The sequence below is a fragment of the Perca fluviatilis genome, chromosome 17 (genome assembly GCF_010015445.1).
Source record: "Perca fluviatilis chromosome 17, GENO_Pfluv_1.0, whole genome shotgun sequence".
Classification (NCBI taxonomy): domain Eukaryota; kingdom Metazoa; phylum Chordata; class Actinopteri; order Perciformes; family Percidae; genus Perca; species Perca fluviatilis.
In genome coordinates this window covers 18,822,351-18,843,483 of record NC_053128.1, presented here as the reverse complement: position 1 = coordinate 18,843,483, position 21,133 = coordinate 18,822,351, and the positions used below count along the sequence as shown (strand labels likewise).

Sequence of the window (21,133 nt, the reverse complement as noted above, 5' to 3'; positions counted from 1 at the left end):
GGATGCGCAATTTCTACATGGTGCAAGTGAAGGCTTGTCTTTACATCAACGTAAATAGGACTCAACACAGTACAACTGGATTTTGCTTTTGCTTATTTTGGGCTTAAGCACATCTGGGGTGTGTTATGGCACTATTTTCCCTTCAGATCCTCACACAAACACTCTCCCTTTCTCTCTCTTTCTCTTGCATTGTGCAAAAGCATAACAAAAGCTGTCATTAAATGAAATGTCTTGATGTACAACATACAAGTGGGTGATTTTGCATGTAGCTACTTTGAATGAGACAGATGGTGACAGACATTGGACGATATAAAAACCAGGTGTGGTATTCAGTGAGCGGTCCTCAGGTGCGTCTTTTCAATATCTGCCTGATGAAGTATGATATCACTGTTGGATGAGCTTCTTCATCTGCAGCATCATTTTTTTCCTCCTCTGTGACACATCAGACCCCCCACTCTATTCACTCTCACTGCCTTACCAACTAATTATCCTCAACACCCACCAGAGCAATCATATACAGCCCTTTGATCACGTTTATACCTCACTTTAGTACTGTTAAGAAGAAAGATACAGCACGAACAAAGGGCCAAAATGCAGCTCACTCCCACTGCCTAGCCTACTCTCTTTTACATTATCTATTCTCTTTTATTCCCTTGTCCACATGCAGTACAGAACAATACAGCAAAGGCGGACAGGGTGGAGGCTCATGACAGGACTGGTAACATGATGACACACCAAAGGCCAGGTGAGTAAAATCCCCCTCCACAGTGGGAGATGTGTCACAGTCCAGCCATGTCTCCAGCCTTTTTTGTGGTCTCGCATCTCTCTTCTTTGGCTCTCTCCCCCTCGGGCCATAACAATAAAGCTCCCATCTGCTGTGGGGACGCAGGTCTTTCTCTCTGAAATGATCCTTCACAGCAGTTTCCCCTTTGTCAGACATGCTGATCGCGTTTCACTTTTGACACCTCTCTGTTTTACACTTGCGACAGGTACGAAGGTTCTTCTGTTCTCAGAAGAAATGTATTGGAAATACGATAGTCGTCTCTTTCCAAAGCTTTGCCCTCTGCGCCCTTGTCCCCCTGGTGAAAACAGTATTTTTTAAAGAGCAGAAAAACAGGCCTAAAGGAGTGTGTTGATCCTCACTAAGAGTTGGATAATTGACCCTTCGGCTGACCTATAATTCACGACAAAATGGGTGAAAAACTCTGAACCTGCCATACAGGAATTGAATGTTTTTGCAACCTTTTTTCATTCACTGTAATCTCTTCCTTTTTTCTCTCTTACTTAATTGTGGCATCTACTTTTATATCTAAAGTATGTTAATATGGATATGCTTGTCTATCTATCTGTCTGTCTATCTATCACCTGTCCGGCTATCTATATAGCCATATATCTATCTATCTGTCACATCCATTTGCGAGGCTGCGGTTCATCCGTAGTGTTCTCAGCTGTTTCGGTGCGTCAACGGTGTTGCTGGTGATTCTTCACACTCACACAACTCGCACATGCCAATTGTTAGTAACATGAACCGCCTCAGCATCCTAACCTGCAGTGAGATCGCCTGTCCTAGGTCAAAGAGACAGCTGTAGTGTTTTCAGACTCTGGCTTAAACTGATAAAGTGTCTCAGAATGGGAGTGATGTGTGATATGAGGCCAGATTATCTTGTTACAGCCATGATAAAGTTCATATGTTGTCATGTGTCTCGCCTACCTCCAAGAGTCTGTCATCAGTGCCCTTAGAGTTCATGAATAAGACCCCAGAATTGGGGAAAAGTGAAAGTATAATTTGAATGTACTATTCACACTTCTTTTAAATTTAAATGTGTTTTATGAACTTGACATTTTCACAAACTTTATTTTTCCTCTTAAAGACTAGACAAAAGTATTCCTAGAGCAATTTAATGTCTGACACCTGAACCTTTCCCTATGAACCCAAGTGTATGTCTCGAGATACTTCAGCTATCAGGTGGACTCAAAACAAGGAATGAAAATAGTTTAAAATTGTCTCTCAACCCTGAATGACTCACTACCTAGTCATTCATGTCCTTGGAGCCAAACACATTATTGATTACCAAACAAACCTGCCCTCCATATTCCGATAATGATGATAACATCACAGCTCATCACAGCATTCTTTTTCCTAATTGTCTGGTTTTTTTAAATCAGCTTTCACACTCTACAGTGTCATCAATACTGCCTGTACAATCAGACACACTTACACAGCTCCACCACTGTGTCTAAAATGTATCCTGTTTCATTTCAAGTTCTGAAGGAGCTAAATATTTCTTTATCTAGGTATTAAATGGATTAAGCTTGGAGTCAAATATGTCACATGTTTACTCTCTTTTTAATAAGATGCAATATCCACCAAGGTTATAAAAAAACTTTGAATTAGTTCATATCTGATATCACATTACAGCTGATTTAATCTAGGATCCAAGGATCCACCTATACAACTAGTAGCTATTGCTAATTTATTTGACCTTGGAAGTAAATAAACACTGCAAGTCAACTTTCCCATAACCTCTACTCTGATTAGATTATCGTGGCATTACATCCAATTGTCTCTTTGTAAGCTCCATTCTGTTTGCTATTGTAAGCTTCTTGTTATGTGCTATTCATGAATCAAAGTCCAAGGTTGCCGCCACATTTCACCTTTCTTTTCATTACAAGAACAAGTGAGCAGTGTTTGTCCAGTGGCATGACTGGATAACAATACGTGCTAATATTCCTAATACTCAAGTCTGTTGAGTGTTAAGGTGGTCATGTAATTTAATAGCAGTGCAATACATAACACAGGGAAACACCACATCCTGTTTAGCATAATCATGAGTCATATTTCTCAGGGCTGGAAAAGTTCACCTTCCTTCCATCCACATCTGTCCTTAATGGATTTCGACTGCCTGGCAGGACCAGAAGTTTATACATTTTAACATGGGTGGCCCCAGTTAAAATCTGAACTTCTAACCCTAGCAGTGTGAAAGCCATGTTCTACACAGAGATGTGCATTTGTGTGTAGTCAGCTTGCAGTATTGGGTTGTGTGTGTGTGTGTGTGTGTGTGTGTGTGTGTGTGTGTGTGTGTGTGTGTGTGTGTGTGTGTGTGTGTGTGTGTGTGTGTGTGTGTGTGTGTGTGTTGTATTATTGTACAATGTGGGATCATGACTTCAGCCTGGTGTGAAAAAGGCAATCCATTTAAAGCAGTACTTGGCCAGCAGAACCCAGATTGCAATGGGTTAGGAGTATTAAAATCCCAAACTAATTTATGCAGAATTTTAAATTATGCTTAGGTGTGTGTGTATTCATATAATTTCTAACCTGGATGTGTGAAAAAAAGTATCCAGTCATTGGCCGAATAAATAATGTAATGTAAAAATATTTCTACATTTTAATGTGTTGGTCTCACATTAAAGTTGTTTTTCATACAGTGATACTGGTGTTGCTGGAGTTTTGACCTTTTCAGACTATTTCCCTTCCCCATGCCCCATGTCACGGTAGGTGAAGTTGTGCCAGAAATTCCTACCTCTGACTTCTCTGGCATTTTGTGAAAAACACTTGTGGTTAAAATCCACAGCTTTCAATTGGTTAACATAGCTATGTATGTATGTTTAATCAGTGGTCACACAAAACTAGTAGTTCCCCTTTTATCAGTCTTCATGCTAAACTAAAGACATCCGGGACCAATGAACACAGGGATTAATTGATTTTCTCATCTGCCTCTCGGTAACAGACTAAACAAACAGCACCTTTGCATTAATGAGCCAACATTAAGACTTGTTACAGTGATATAATCTTATAATAAGTGCTCTTTATACCAATCTGCTACAGATTTGCATGCACATCATCAAAAAATAAGAAAAATAAACAAAAGGAAAATGCTTTTCTCTCCTGTAAATGAATCGGTGTATCAGCTGATTAATCTGAGAGCATTCCTCATATTTACAGCGCAAGCAATTTTCAAGGTGACTGCACTTCGTGATTTACATCAAAGTGCTGCTCTGATCAACTGTCCAGTCTGCTGAGAGAGACATAGGCTAATATCCTTTGGGTATTACTGACAGGGAGCATGATATGCGTGTGTCTATGCCTTGGTGTGTGTGTCACTGTATGCATTTGTGTGTGTTAGTGTGTGTCCCTGTGCCTGTGTGAGCGAGCACATATACACACAGGCCCACGTGTATGAGTGTGAATGTGTATGTGTGTCAAAGTGTATTTATGTAAGCGGCTGACATAAATACATCAAGGGGAACACACAGCTGTCTAGTGCCATGTTTCGTAGGGGTTAGGACCTGAAATGGACTGTGGGACTGTTTCTGTTGTCGGGTCACTTCCTTTTAAGTTCCTTTCAATGAGCTTGGTTCCTTGGGGTGAGGCTGCGCCGGACTGTCATCTAGTGCTTTCTACAACAAATTTGCAGCAGTAGAGGAAATGGGGACTTAGCAAGTCCCACTGCACAGCCACCGGATGGCTGCTGTGAAAGGGACCTGCTCTGATCTCAACACATACCAGGCTGGATTAGAACAGGGAACCAGAGCAGAAACAGGATCTGACCCTCTCTGCTATCACTCTCTAACCCTGCCGCTCCTTCCCAAAGACATCCTCAACACTTCCTTCTCCAATTAGTGTGACCTTGTTACGTTTGGGACAGGGAAGCTTTGTGAAAGTCAAGACCCAGCTTCATGCACCACACTTTTAGCAGAGCTGTGCAGCGAGCAGGTTTGAAGGCTAGAGGTTATAATCAAAATAGCTTCAGTTCAAATCTGTAAACCGATACAGAGACGTAAAGCAAACGGACAACAAGAAACATAACCGTGTCCCTTCCCCAAGAGAGCTTTTCATCTTTGCCCAGTGGTTGTAATCAGCTCTAAGCCAGCCCTGTTTGTTTAGTAACACAGTCGGAGGAGGCCCCAATGGACACTCTTTGAATGCTAAAAACCTTAAAGCCAGCATAGAGAGTCTGACACTGTGCCATGTTTAGGAGGAGCGCTAATATCCCACATGTCCAGTCTTCGATGAGGGGCGCCACTGACAGCTGCCGAAAGTCAGGGGTCAAAGTCATGCCAGGTAGATATCATTGGTCAGGATTACATGCTGCTGAGGGCAGGCAGTGAAGGATGATGGAGGGCTGAATTAAAAGAATTGTGCAACTCTATCAGCCTAACCACAGACCACCCTTGCTGTGTCTATAGGTGTAGTGCTGTGTGCATGTTTGGACATATGTCCCAACATATAATATAACACACACACACGCACACACACACGCACACACACATACACACTTCCTCTGAAATTTCTTATTTCAATCCATCTTTTGTCATGCAGACAGCTGAACGTAGACTCGCCTGGAAGTTTTCAGGGTTTTGGGCAGTTGCCAAGATGTCCCAAGTGCATCTCATAGTCCTAATCTGTGTATCCCATATATCCAGCCTTTTGCACACAGGGACAATATTCCATAAGTTCTTCATCAGTATTAGTAAATTGTGTAAAAAAAAAATATTATATATATATATATATATATATATATATATATATAGCAGGGAGCAGTGTCGTAAATGCTTACACATTCATAACTTTTGTAGCACACTCTACCACTTAAAGGACCTTGAATTCATCATTTCCATCATGGCCCAATGAAGTCACTGGTCCGTGGGAGAGAGCTTACTGGATTCCCATTTGCTCATGGGGTGATAATTCACCCTTGACCAATAATAAGCTGTTCACACAGCGTGCAGCTATAGCAGGCGATGACAGGCTAAGCCTTCATGTAGCATTGAAGAGGAAAACAAGGAAGAGTTGTTTCAACTTTTCAAATCAGACCATACAGTATAGTCTTAGTCTATAGACTAAAGAGCTGAATTACTGTGACTACCTCAGTCCACCATTCATACCGTATAGCAGGAGAACACCACAAAATTTACATGATTAATATATATATAGTGAAATGGGTCTCGAAGGACATGCAGGTTTTTAAATGGCTCCCCTCTATCTACACATTTAGTATCTGTGTCTGAGAGATTTAACCTTCCTTACTTCCTCCCTTCTATTTATAACAGTGTCATAGTCCTGCCTGCACTTTGATAGTACCAAGTGATCTCATTTACACACACTCGCTCACACGCACAATCACACACATACACACACACACACTCCTACTAGCGCATACTTTTGCACGCATACAATCTATGCGTGAATGATGCCAACAAATACTGATAAAATGTTTGAGCAATGACTGAAACAGATGGAAATACTGCTCTGAATGCCACAATGGCTGGGCATTTGGCAGCGTGCCACATCTGAATTGTAGCATGTCCTAATGGATCAGCTGAAAGCTATGTGAATCCTTCAGTATCTGCCCTGACTACCTGCTCTCTGTCTCTCCCTCTCTGTGCCAAGAGCGATCCGGGGCTCTGTGCCCACTGACAGCTGAGCTCACTCTGGCAGACAACCGGCACTCCTGCACACAACTACATGCAGAATACAGAATGAGAGGCCACTGTCATGATCGGCATTAAAGCCAAAAGCACTGCAATGTGGAGTTTGAGTTGCTGTGCATAGGGTGGCACAATGAAAGGAAAATCTATAATATAATGCAATCTGCGAGGCCTGAAACAAATTAAGACCATATTTCATGGTGGTGTTGTGATGGATTTTAGTATTTTGTAAGATATTCAGTTTTCTTCACCCCTGAATAATGAGCCATTGTTTTATTTTAAATAGTATTTTATTATTTTGTTCAAACAACACAAGCTTGACAGATCAACACAACCAATATAAAAACAACCCTGCACATATTAACGACAAAATAAAGTTTAAAAAATATATATTATTATCATTATTCTTTTTCCTGTAACACCTTTAGGAACAACACACAGAGTGAGGGAAATATTGTTCAATGGGTGCCATGACAGACTGGACTGAAATTAGATTTTTAAGTATAACTGATGGCCCAAATACTAATGAAGTTGTACCCTGAGGATCTCTTGAGATCTCATAGAAACTGAAATGTTAATCATCCAAACCACAATAATGCTTTAAATGAAGTTTTTGTTTGTCTTCGGTTTAGTTATATTCATTGCATTGTCTTCCTGAGTGTGTTGAAATATTTTACGCATCAAAAAAATACGTTGAAAAGTTGGAATGAAACATGTCAAACAAGCCTAAAGATGTCCCACTTTTATTGCATATTACATGCAACAGTGACTAATAGAATCAAGAGGCAGAAAACACATTAATATAATCATGAACAGGTTGCCAGTTGTTGATTTAAACAAAACAAGTCATTATTAAGGGATATACACACAAGAAGAAAAGATACCCAAAGACAAAGAAAATTGATTAGCTATTTGTTTTGTATTATGTTTTACAATTCTATTTGTATATTAAGCTGAAACAGCTGCAGCGATCTGGATTGTTTGTCTGAATATTGTTATATGTTCATATAAACTCTGTGGGGAGTGATTGTTATTTCCATCTCAGGGCCTGCCATTGCTCTGTGAGGGCTTGACGTCTTGACATCAAACATTGAGATGCTTGTCCCATCAGTGGCACAAATAATGAAAGAGGGCTCTTCTGTGTAAGTGACGCGTCTCTTCCTCACACCCCATGTGGTGGTGATTCGTTCAGCTTACTCATGTTTCTCCTCCCAACAAATTAATATTTATTATAGTCACTCAAGTATTCAGCTCAGGGGACTTATGACACCATCCAGACTGTGCAGCGCTCTCACATAAAGGAACTCTGTGAGATGGTTCTATTTTCAGTGACCATTATCGTCTCAACTCTGCCTGTATGAGACAGAGGAGGGTCACAGAGGAATCCTTTGGTGACACCGCTGCATGATATCAATAAACAATTCAGCCCCTGTGTGTCGCATCTCTGAACAGGCTGTGTCCTAGCCTGAGATGTCACATGCAGTGTAATAATATATGTTATGTGAAATCTGTTCCAGACATTAATCAAATGTATTATAGCTAACCAACCAAAGTCTTAACAATAAGGAAGGCCACAGGATTGATGGATCAATTCAGCTGATCCATCACTGACTGTTGGGAACTGTTTCCAATGCTATTACTTTGCTTTTTACTATATGTTAAAATGTCATTTGTATTATAATTACGGCTAAGACTAAAAGTAATTTCCATTATGGATCATTCGGCTGATTATTTTTTCCAATTAATCATTTGGTCTGTAAATGTCCACCACGGTTTCCTAAAGCCCAAGGTGATGTCTTCACATTGTTTGTTATTATCTTTATATATATATATATATATCAAAGTATTAAAACAGTTTCTGATCAGTAATTTCTGTTAAATAATTGACTAATTTTAGTTAATTAGTTTCAGCTCTAATATTATGAACTGTGTGGTATTCCTCTACAAATGCAATTAAAGTGATTTTCCATCCATGTATATTAATGCAATACTGTTCACATAGAATGAATAACAAATATATCACCATTTATTGCAGTTTTTATATGTAAACATAGATGTTGTATTATCATTATTATCTGTTTATGTATCACATATTTCCATATCCAGATATATTTGATATATATAGTAGCCATTCTATAAGAGTTTGAGGAACAAAGCATTTAATACACTGAAGAATAAATGAATGTAATTCTGTTTAGAAAATCAGTGTTCTAACTAGATATGTAATTGTAAATGTAAGTAGCAGCAGATTTAGATTTCTCAGCTCCTACTTACTAGTAAACACATCCTGTTGCACTTTAAGTAACCTTGAATAACCACACAGAGTCCTGACAACACTCTGCTCTGCTTTCAAATGACTCAATGGTTTATTATAATGTACTGTATGCCAGTTCATATTACATTCGTGCTTTTAAACTTGTTTATATAAGTATGATTTCCTTTCATTCATTCTTTTTACCTGCTTATTCCTGTTCAGGGTAAATGGGAGCCTGGAGGCTATCCCAGCATGCACTGGCATGGAATCATTGCAATTTGAATATTACTGTTGAACCAACAATTTCTTTTTTCTGTTGGTTTGTAAAAATATGTTGAGTGGTTATAGTGTAGCTGAGTTGTCCACTCACCCTGAACTCTTGTGATGCTTCAGTGAGGGCACGAGGGCAGAGAGACTTATGACTGCTGATGTGATGGACCGCTGCAACACCTAAATCACAGAAACTGGGTTATGACAGAACAGCTCATATACAGAACATCCAAGTCATTCAATTTAAAGTTATGTCTAGAACTTTGAATGAAGAAGGCAATGATATTAAATACCCTTTTCTTAAGACATTTGTTAAATAATCCAATTAATAGTTTGAAAGTTTAAAAAGTTGAAGTGGATCTGGTCCAGTAACAGCAGGGCAGAAATAACAGGAGAAGTTCACCAGTGAATCTATACTCTGAACATGAACTTATTCTAAACATCAAAGATACGTTTTGCCATTGTATAAAAAACAATTACGCTCTGTGAAATGAGGTAAAAGTCAAGGCCAAGTGACCATAAATTTACAAAAACAATTACCTGAATTCAGAGGATTCTATTACAACAAACAAAACATTAGTAGCTGTCAGTTAATACAATGAAACCATGTAAGAACCTGGCGGAAAGGAATCCATACAATGAGGACTTGGCTCAGTAACATGCAGATACTTTAAGAATGGGTAGGGCACGCATAAATTGAAAGAAAACATGTATTGACAAGAAGCTTCAGTCCATGAGCAAACAAATATGAGCCTTAATACCACTGAATAACAGATAAGTCAGCATGGATTTAAAGTGTCAGTGCTGGGATTTCTCTCCTTTTATTGAACAGCCATCTTTAGCGGCATTTGTTAAATTAAAACCAGAAAGCTTCTTGGAAAAGCAAGTGTCTAGTTATTGGAAGGAGCCGGTCTCTTTTGGCACATGAACACAAAATGAGTTTAATTCTTAAAGGACTGTGGAATTCAGTTCTGCAGAAGATGAAAGGCGGGTGTGGAACTTGTAAATCATGAAGGGTGATGGAAAGGCTTTGTCAGGTGCCACATTTTATGGCTGGCTCAGTCCTTCTTTTGTGGTCTGTGCGTGTTGCCCCGGGCTCACCTAGACAAGAAACCGCTTATTAAATGACCATGCTCCAAGGTGTGTATATGAGTATGTAATAAATCTGGAATGGAATAAATTGCCTACATTATAGGCTAACATAACCTATCAAAGTGTCCACTGTGCCCTACATGCTCTTCTCACGTATTTACAAATAGGTTCTAGTAAATAGCAAGTGAAGTGGGACTCTTAAATTTGAGATGCGTGTAGCCATCAGACGGAACTTGACACCGGTGCGCAAAAGAGAGCGCGGAGATCAGGTTAGAAACATGCATCGCAACAGAACATCTCCAAATCGCATTCCGCATACTGAAATCTAATCCGAGGACATGAGGATGTGTGACATAATCCCCAAGACATCTGAAAACTGCGCTCCTCCAAACGGGGCTCCAGGGGTGGTTTGGAGAAGTATGTGGACCTCTGTTTGCTCTTGCGGGGATATATAAAAGAGGGGCGGACACCAACTGCCCCAAACGTCAGAGCGCACTTAACTATAAATCTCTCCAAACTGCCCTCTGCGCCTGGTGCGGTGTTATGCACAGAGATCTGTCCTGCTTCGGTCCAGTATGAGGACAACGCGTGTGGAAACTCTTCGAGCTGCATAGACACTAGCTGAGCCGGAGAAAAATGGAGAATAACTACCCCCAGCTGTGTCGTTTACTATGTCAAGATATTTTCAGATGTTGGCGATTATGAACATTTAACGCAGCTCTGGATATAACGGCGCTCTAACAGTTTTATCAAGAGGCAGACAAGAGCTCCTATCGCTCTGGGAAACAGATATTGTGCACCTTTTTGCGCCCCGCGTATGCGCTGGAGACGCTGATGTCTTCATTGGACTCCTTTCACTCGGAGATGGTGGAACTCTCTCGGATTTCCAACGTGGAAACGTAGCATCCAATTAATCAGCGACTGCAACTGTACCCCGTAAGGCGCAGTGGCACTTGGTCCGCTCTCTTGAACACCTACCTTTGGACTCCAAAGTGTGGAAAGACGCATGGTTTGGTTACTGCGCCGGATCGGAGTATGAAAAACACACCTGGTGCAGTTTTTTTAGCGGTTATTTTTATCAGGACATGAACCGAATTTGAACTCGTTTTAAGGACATTTTCGGATTGTGGCTGTTGAACGATTCATGCAGCTGATTCAGCTTGTGACACTAAATGAGTCGCGTTTTCTGTTTTGGATTTTAACAATAACAGCCAAGCGAGTTTCAGGTCTGCATGGGCCATATTTAAGGTAAGCAAAGCAACATAAGCCTATATTCGTTTTATCATTTGAGAGTGTAAAATAAAATATTCTCATATCCTCAGATTATTTGTGCGCAAAAGGCATACGAGCCTCACTTCAGTAATTTTCGTTGAAATAGCAAATCAAAATGAAAAATGCAACTTGTGCATTTGTTAGGACTTTTGCATAGCACGTTTAAGCCCATTATTTATCCATGCATAGCTGTTTAGGTTTACTGCAGACTCAACATGCCATTAGACAGAGTCACGTAAGCTTCAGGGATCGCCATCTGGCCAACTCACTATTATTTAGGCTATCGTTGCCAACACGCTTTGGTGCGTGCTTTAACCAAGGCAGGTTTTGTGTGAGGCGCACCCTCCGTGCCTCATTACAACTAGCTCAATCCCAACAACATGAATATATCATCTTATATTATCTTTATTTATGATAGGTCAGTAGAGAATTAATAGGAGGCTGCTGGTAATCACAAATGTTTGTAATTTGAAAACATACTTTTACGCACATTACGCATTATTCTTTCTATATTTGTGTATGTATAACTGGACATTATTATGTGCATAAAAGACAAATTTTCACTGTGATTAATTAATTTAGAATTTTCTGGTATGTTTACTCTAATATTCATATTTACAACTAACCACATTATCAGACAGAGACAAAGTGCAGATCAAAGCCTCTTGACGTGATGATGACACACAGTTATTAATACAGAATGAGTCAGGGTAAGTCTGGCCACACCGTTTCAAACTCTTTGATGACTTCATTATAAACAAGAGTTGGCCTACATTCTGATTGGACTGTGGTTGTATTTAGATTCTATTTATTTAGGTTATTTCGAATCAGTTTTGTTGTTTCTAACTATTTCAAATAAAATAGCCTCTCTTATTGTTGCAGCTTCCTTCATAGGAACTGAGTCTAAGATGAAGTTATGGGATGTTTTGGCCACGTGTTTGTTGCTCCTGAGCTCTGTTGCTACACGGCCTCTCTACCAAAACACTCAGCCAGCCAAGAGGACTTCTTTCCGCAGCAGCTATAGTGATTCTGCGTCCCCGTCTGTGGAGGACGAAGAGCCAGCGTTCCAGCGTGAAGACCACAACCTGCAGGATATCTCCATGGAGGATCAATGTAAGGCACATGGCATGTTTTGAAAAAAAATATTTTGTGATGTGCGGTCACTGTGATAGTTTCTTAATTAAATGGCGGATGGTTGGCCCACATTTGGCCCGATTGGGGGCCATGTGTTGACTGTTGAGAGGAATAGTAGAACATATAGCTCATACTGTAGGTGGCATTTTGTATAAGGGTAATTCAGACATGAATTGGCCTTATTTGGTTTGCTGGCCAAGTAATTAACACTAATTCCACTTGAGTCAAAGTGATAGCCAGGACTGAGCCAACAGTGGAGAGTCCTACATTGATAAGGCTCTCAGACAGGCAGGTTATCAGACGGAAGATCTTAATTTGTGTTTTATTGCTGCTGTGGGTTACATCACACTGATGTCAAAACAAGGCAGCAGCATGAATAATAGTATGAGCAGCTCCGATCCCAGATGTCCCTCTCCACATTTCCCCTTCTTCCTTTGTTTATGTTCACCTCTGCCTCTAGAGACCCGTGACCTTTACCCATCTGCCAAAAGTCAGAAATCATGGTTTTTAGAGAAGGCAGTGTGAACCAGGTCGCAGGAATTTCCAGGGAAGAGGCTGGACAACACCAGGACGTTTGAAGCATCAAGTGAGAGTTCTGTGTTTATGTTCATTTTAACAGCGACAGTGGGCAGGAATTTATTTTGTTTGGATCAATGTGACACTGTATTATCTTCACACAGATGTAGACGCAGCCAAGAACTAGATAAGGAATGGAACATTTGGACAAATGTTTGTCCTGTCACCTCATATTCTTGTTTGGACCGTGGTGACATCACTGATGTGCTTTGTAACCCAAGACCATTAACTGTGCACTAATACTGAAAACAACACTGTAGCTCCAAGAGGTTTGGTTTGCGGGTGTTAAAGAAAAAGATTTCCTCGTACGTTTAAAGGCTAAAATCTGCAGGCAGCAGCTCCACGAGGAGACTGGTATTGTAGTATTTAGCCAATGACTGCAAAATGATGGCACAATTTGCAGCATGCTTTGCTCCGTTTGCTTCCACCGGCACAGTCTGTCAGCAGGTGTACACTGTAGCCACCCTGCCTGTCAGCTGACATACAATAAGAGGTGTCTAAATCAAAGGGCAGGTGTGTCTAAACAGATTGTCCCAGGCTCACCTGATATGCAAACAGTGGCCCAATCAGCTGTGGCGCGCAGGCGGATCGGATGGCCTTTGCGCTGCCAGAGGAGAAGGTAAGACAAGAGAGATAGGTGACACTGCAATAGAGAGGCTGTGTTAACCACAACACCACCTGCCAGACATCGCACACTGCTGCCGTGACTTCTTGACACACATGCATACACTCACAGACACATGCAGTCAATGTAATTAAAGTTGGACCAGTTGTTTCATTTCGGAACAATATGTCCTTATGATTCTCATACGTAGGTTATTGTTGCCAGACCTGCAGCTGTTGGAATAGGAGAGACTTTACTCCATAATCCACGTGATATCTTGACTTTGCGTAAACATAGACGCCACTTTCCTGTTACCTATACGCATTTTGAGCTATCCGCGTGTATGTCTACGCTGTATACAGCAGACGGCAGTCTGCAACGTCACAGCGTAAACATACAAGCCACGTGGCACTTTCTAAAGCCACGTGGCGTGTTATCGCGAGGCTACATGACATGTAGCCTCGCGATAACATGTAGTACATGTTATCGCGAGGCTACAGTTGGGGTTCGGAAACGTCACACGCATACACAGTTAAAGAAACGCGGATTGGGTTTAGGAAAAGAAGAAACGGTTGGGATTAAGAAAAGAAGAACGGGGTTGGTTTAGGAAAAGAAGAAATGGATTTTCGCCCTTTCATACTACTCGCTACAGCGTCAATTCACACGCAATCGTAAGGTAATGTAAGTCAACGGAGGCCAAACGGCGTTGATAAACGCTAAAAAGCGAGTATGCGTCTTGATAACATCCCAATAATGGTATACGAATTGGAGTGTCATACATACGCCATTTCATGAGATCAGTCTGCCATAATAGAATCAATATGTAACACAAGAGGGTCAAAAAGAATCAACATGTAACACAGGAGGGTCAAAAAGAATCAACATGTAACACAGGAGGAGGGTCAAAGATTTTCAGTCAGTCCTCATTGCTCTGCGCAGCAGATGGTGGAGCTGTCCTGGTGCATGTTTTGAGTTTCCAGCAGACTACAATCTGCTTCATCTAATTGACTCAAAGCATATGATTTCCTTTTATTTGGCCTTTGAAGTCTTGGCATTCTAAAATGACATCCATGAAAAATTAAAATGACTGAAAAGCAATCTCTTACTGTGTCTCTTGGTGGTGTAATTGGTCTGTTCTGTATCAGTATCAATACATGCAATTGGTGTGTAAAGGCAAGCAGGGTTAACTAAAGCGGTATAGCTGAACAACCTTTAACAACTCAGGTTCTGTGAGTTTCTAACCTAATGTAGGCAGTGTGCCAGCCAATGTTATGAATGCGAAATAGAGTCTACAAATTTTCTTCTTCCGACTACAACAATTCTCAAAATGAAATTGACAACACTCTCTTACCTTGAGCCTCCAACTCATCCCCATGAAAAGAGTTAAAGAAGGGCACCTGCATGTCGATATGAACAACTCTGGACTGCTTTCTGCATTCCTCTGCCTGAGACTAATCCATAAATCAGCATGCATGGTTTCTGATCTGCACATTTCTCAGTATTTATGGACATTGTCTGCATGTATTTTGAATTGATTTAATAGAAGTGCATTTATTCAATTCTGCATGTTATCTAAGTATCTTTGTTTATGCATTTAAAGGAGTATTTCACCATTTTATGAAATACGCTTTTTTGGGTTAGGGTTAAGATTAAATAAACAAGATATAACATGTTAATTATCTTTAGAGGTAGGCGGGTTGTGTTACTGTTGGACAGAGCCATCTGTCTCCCTGTTTCTCTTCCTATAAGTTATTCCTTATTCCCTATAGGTCATGTTTTTGTATATAAACATATTTCCATTCATTTATTGTTTGTCTCATCTAGGGTTGCAAAATTCCGGGAAGATTCAAGGTGGAAACCTTCCATGGGAAAAAACAGGAATTTATGGAAATATAGGAGTTATCTGCCCAGGCTTATTTACAATATTGTAGGCAGATAAGAACTAATCTTTTTATCATGACAAAACATAATCCATTAATTTGTCAAATACATAAAGTGTGATATTTCCATGTGGGGAGTTAGCTAGGCAGCAAGATAGATTAACTGATAGGGAAAGGTACTTTGAAAATATGAGCCAATAATGTGAGCTGTGTGCAAACTTAGGGTTTAAAGTTAAACAACTAATTTATAAAAGAAATGTTAATGAAGAATGAATGGAAATAGATTACTTAAAACTCCTCAATTAGCTCAATCAAGCTACATCCCACATGGTAACCGCTAGCTAGCAAAAACTAGCAGAAGGTGTTAACAAGTTTTAAACTGTGTACTTTGCTCTACTATCTGCTGGTTGACTGAAATCTTATACAAAACATATCCACTCCAGTAATATCATCAAAACTGACATAAAAGCATGTCATCCTTTGGCTCAGACAGTGTAGTGTTGGCTGTGCATGTGATGGGAGAATGCACTGTGCATGCAGAGGGTTGTAACTTTGCTGAGTTCCTATTTAAAGAGATACTGACCAATTATCTGTACATGTGATGAAAGAGTGTGCTGCTAAATGCAGTGCATGGTTACAATTCAATTGGCATACTTTTGACCAAAACTTGCCATAAGACCTTGTTTTCCTCCAAATAAGTTCATTATTAAGTTATTTTTTAAATTACTTTCATTATTTTTTTTTTATTTTTTTTTATTTTTTTTTATTGTGATTGTGCAAATATTCCCCAAATTACCAAGCTTAACTTCCCCTTGGAAATGTTCTAACATGATATGATTTATTTCTTACTTCGATCCACTCATATGTGTCAACACTCATGTTTTTAATGTTTGTTTTGTTTTTTCCACAGGGATATTTAAAGTTGAATCTGCTCATACAGTCTTTGAAAGCACTAGATCATTGATAGCCATGTTGGTGACATTTCAGAATGTCCATCTCAGTGATGACATTATTTTAATACCAGTTTTATAAGTGAATCTGTTCCTTCTGTATCTTTCAGATGACATCGCAGGTCCCTATCCAGAGCAGTTTGATGACGTAATGGATTTTATTGAGGCTACCATTGGCAGACTCCGGAGATCGTCAGAGCCCAGCGGGGGATCCAAGGGACGGAGGGAGCAGAGACAGAGGGGAGCAGCAAACACAGGAGGCACGAGAGGCGAGAGGAGAGGACATGGCGACAGGAGGCGTGGTCGTAGTCGAGGTGGTAAAGGAGGGCGAGGCGAAAAAGGGAAGGAGAGGATAGCTGTGCAGACCCGAGGCTGCTTGCTAAAGGAGGTCCACCTCAATGTGACGGACTTGGGGTTGGGCTACCAGACTAAGGAGGAGCTGATCTTCCGGTACTGCAGCGGCCCCTGTGTGGAGGCGGAGACCAACTATGACAAGATCCTCAACAACCTCACACACAACAAGAAGTTGGACAAGGACACGCCGTCTCGCACCTGCTGTCGACCAATCGCGTTTGATGATGACTTATCTTTCTTGGACGACAATGTAGTGTATCACACGCTGAAGAAGCATTCTGCCAGGAAGTGTGGCTGTGTCTGAGGAAGTGACAGGCAAGACCATCGTCAGTAAACTAAGGATCACCTTTACAAGCTGGTGGGATCTTTGTTGGAAATGGGCATAGGAGATCGGAGCGGGAGTGTATTGTTTCTCATTTTTGTGGTCAAAGACGATGGAACAGCCGTTAAAGAAGCAAACTGTACACTCAACTTGTACAGTCCATGCGCAGTCCTTTAGAACCCCTGACCAGTATTTGACTGTTCCATCAAACACATGCAGAAATGTATGAGGCCTGTACCAATTCGCAGGAGAAAAGACACTGTTACACGTCCATATTTGCTAACTGTGCGGTCTATAAGGTGACAGTGGAAAAAAAACTACTGGCTAAGTTGGCTTGTTTTTTCATGGAGGAATTCATTTTCCCAGGATCATCAGTTTTTCCATAGCTGACTCCATAGAACGTGAATGAATGATGAAGGTGAAGATTTGAGGAGTATATTCAGCTGCAGTCTAAATCACTTCCACTGCAGTCTGGATGTTGACATTTACATTCAGCCAATGGATGACAAATACCACACCACAGTTCAGCAAAGACTTTTGGTGCAACGCATCTACATAAAATCCAATCGTATATACATATACACGTGTGTGTGTAAGAGGTATATTTATTAAGATGCAAATTAACTTATTGTTATTTATTTCAATCCATTTTATGAAAGAAATTGTAATTTTTCCTATTTATTTAAAAGCTTTGTTTGTCCTGAATGATGCCAATGGGGAGCAATTTCTCAAGCAAAATCTAAAAAAGGTGATTCAGAACTGCTAAACACTCTCCCACACATCTTAATGATGCTTATTTGCTTCACTTACTGTAGATTCCAGAGTTTGTCAATTCATGACTCCAAAGGATCATCAATAGCTATCCAGTTAAGAGAAGGGTAGAAAGAACCACAGAGAAGGGGACCAATAGAAGATTTTTGATTGAATTGATCGGTTTTGGAGAATTTTGAGACAACAGGGTAGATTATTTGGGGGACATTTCACCGCATTTTTTCTCCGATGTGACCATGCTAACACGGGGGGGACTTCAGATGCTGCTCTCTCAGCAAATTACTTTTTGTTGTTTGTTTATAAGACAACTGTCCGGTTAATCTACCCAGGATAGATTTAATGTCACTCCAAACAGGAGCCATCACATCACATTTAATTGAAATCTAAAATCAACATGAGAGTAGTGGTCTCTCCGAGGATCTGCAGGTGCCTTTTAGGATCCAACTTTTGATGCCCAGAGTACAGAAGCTGCTAGAATGCCTGCCTATCAGCATACATTACCCAAAACCTCAGTCTGGCCTTGCACCAAGTCTGAGCAATGGCTTTGCAGCGGTTCCTGTCCCAATAGGCTTTAAAGTTCACAAGACTGCTTGTGTTTCTGTCTCGACTTTGACAGACAGGTTTTACTCCCTGAAAGGGGATTTGAAAGTGATCCTCTAACATGAGTCTTAACCAAATATCCCTGTAGGCAAAGGCATGTTGGTGAAGGCAGTTTAAGGAAGATCTAGCAACTGTAGCTGCTGTCATCGCACAACTGATGTAAATATCTCAAGACTAGACGCTTGGACAAAAGAATATGTTTTGGACTTACAGACGGAAGGGTCAGCCTCAACATGCTTTCTACATGTAATAACTTTTTCAGCAAAGTTTATTCCCAAACTATACACAAATATGAATCCAGGAAAACAGGTGGCTCTTTAAAGCAAGTTGCTTTGCCCATCAAGACCCTGCGAGGGGATCATTTTAAGTGGAACAAAGAGAGCCCTCGGGTAGGTCTTGATGTTAGCACGGATTAGGGACCAAGGTATCTGTGCCCACCCAGCAGCAAGCAAGCCAGCTTTACTGTGTAATCCCCCTGCACACAGAACAAATCCACTGCATCAAGCTGAATTTAGGCCAAACACTACACAGAGAGGGAAAAAAAACTTGAGCTTTTATCACAGCATACCTCATCAATTGGATCATCTTCCCCTTTAACAACTGATTCGTCCATAAACCTTTCCAGATGAGAATGTGCAGTTAGGAGACTTCCCAGAAGCCTTAGAGTGCCTTGCTACTCTCCGATACCATACATTTAAGTGTGTAAACTGTGACCACTAGCCCTCTCATCTTCATGACTGTTTGCTCAACTGTTCCTTGGCAATTTTAGTCCTCCGGTTTGGATTTAAAGGTAAACAAGCAAAAGGTAAAGATGCGAAGGAATCCTCCGTGTTAATAATAAAAGAAGGGATTGGATTTCTTTTTCACTCATTGTTTCAAAACCTCTGTGAAAAACCTGTCATGTCGTCTCACTTGTTTTGTGTTACAGAACCAAAGCTCTCTGCAAACTTTATTTTTGTACAATATTCATTTTATAACTTTTTACAGAATTAAACTTGTTTCTATTAAATGAGCGTGTCTCCTGGTATTCTGCCATGTACAATAATGCGCCAGTGCCAGATGGTGATAATTTGCCTGTGATGTGTTTACACAAGCATCATGTAAAATTGAGGATGAAAATTTGAGAGATGGCCTCAACTGCGTGGCGTGCATTCCTGAACATTAGCCCAGGGTCTTACAGTAAACAAAAGCTAGCCGTAAAGCACCACTGAACAGTAAATCAAGGTGCTATGTTCCCACTGTGCAAAGATCTGTAAATGCTGATGAGAAGATGGCAGCAGTACAAACAGTAAGTCATTAAGGAGGGGCTCAAAGTGTGTACACAATGTATAGCTAAGATACGACAAGCTTTCAAGTTTTCAAGTCCAAGTCAAAATTCTTGTAATACAAGTCACAAGTTAAATTCCAAATATTTCTGGCTTCTGAATACTGACCAGAGTTTTTTAATCAATGATGTTTAAATGCTTTTTGTTTTCAAAAATATGGCATGTCTCTTCAGTGCTTAGGCTTAATAATTAAGTCAGTAAAGTTATCAGTAATTTTATATAAATAATGGATCAAAAAGAGGTCGCTCACAGTGACAAACGTACAGAGAATTATCACCCAACTCTGCAGCTCTACGGAGCACTTCAGCGTCTTTCGGCTCATTGTTTTGGTTTTCTGGTCCACAACTTTAATGCTCTTTCCATTTTACCGTTTTCATACGTAGGCAGCTGTTAAAACTAAAAAAAAACCAAAAGGCAGACAGACAAAGTAGCTAGCTAGTTCACTAGCTGGTGAACATAGTGGAGCATTTAGCAGCTAAAGAAACACACATTTCCCTCAGGAGTTGGTAGGGGCCAAAAACAGAGATAAAAGACAGCAAATATTTACCAGGTGTCCTGAAGCATGGCTCTAATTAATGATAATGTCACTCACAAATTATTGCATGTTTAACCTTTTTATTTTACTGCATGTCTTCAGTAGTAACCAATGGCCTTGTGACTGAGTTCCACAGACAGGGACAGTATTAAAAGAAAATATAACAGGTTTGTTTTGTTGCCAATTATGATAATTGCCAATTATGATTAATATAGAATATTGTCAGCCTCATCCTTTAGTCTACAAATCTGGGTCCTACTTGTTAATTCACGTGAAGTTCAATATGATTTGATCCTACAGGATATCTAGAGCTGACAGAAATTAGTGGTTGCTGGTGGCCACAAAAAGAAAGTTTTCTTTGCGACTAGAAAGCTGTTCCGATTAAAACTAGTCATATACAGGTTTGTGGAATATTCTGAATAACTAGGACACTATATCTGGGGTTGAGTTTTTCAAACTTTTTAACACTTTGAGAAGCACAAAAAATAGTTTTCACCTCATTTGTATTGAGAGCATAGATAGATACCCCTGCAGGTACTGTGGGAAGATGTTTCATTGTAATTTGGATGTGATGAAGTGACCCTTTGACAGGTCTGCATCTTAAAATGTCTGCACCTGGAGGCTATGGTTTTAGCTCCACACTTAGTTTCTCTTTTCCATGTGCCAACTGGGTCATCACATGCTGGTGGAGTGAGTCAGACAGCAGTCACTTCTCACTTATTGCTGCTGGCTTAGAACTCTTTCTCAAGGAGAGTGTGACGTCAG

At 40.3% G+C, this 21,133-nt stretch overlaps 2 protein-coding genes across 2 annotated transcripts in view; one reads left to right on the top strand and one right to left on the bottom strand.

The window, feature by feature from the left end:
• Positions 1–8,817: 8,817 nt before the first annotated feature.
• LOC120545005 (WD repeat-containing protein 70) overlaps positions 8,818–21,133 on the bottom strand; it is a 62,027-nt gene continuing 49,711 nt past the window's right edge. Inside the window, exon 19 of the mRNA XM_039778931.1 lies at positions 8,818–9,133. The gene's annotated coding sequence lies outside the window, so the exon portion shown is untranslated. The remainder of the gene's footprint in view (positions 9,134–21,133) is intronic.
• Positions 10,547–19,520, top strand: gdnfa (glial cell derived neurotrophic factor a). Its single transcript, XM_039778935.1, has 3 exons — positions 10,547–11,293; positions 12,200–12,430; positions 16,572–19,520. Exons 2-3 carry the CDS (start codon positions 12,226–12,228, stop codon positions 17,117–17,119), a joined length of 753 nt encoding a protein of 250 aa, XP_039634869.1. The 5' UTR covers positions 10,547–11,293; positions 12,200–12,225; the 3' UTR covers positions 17,120–19,520.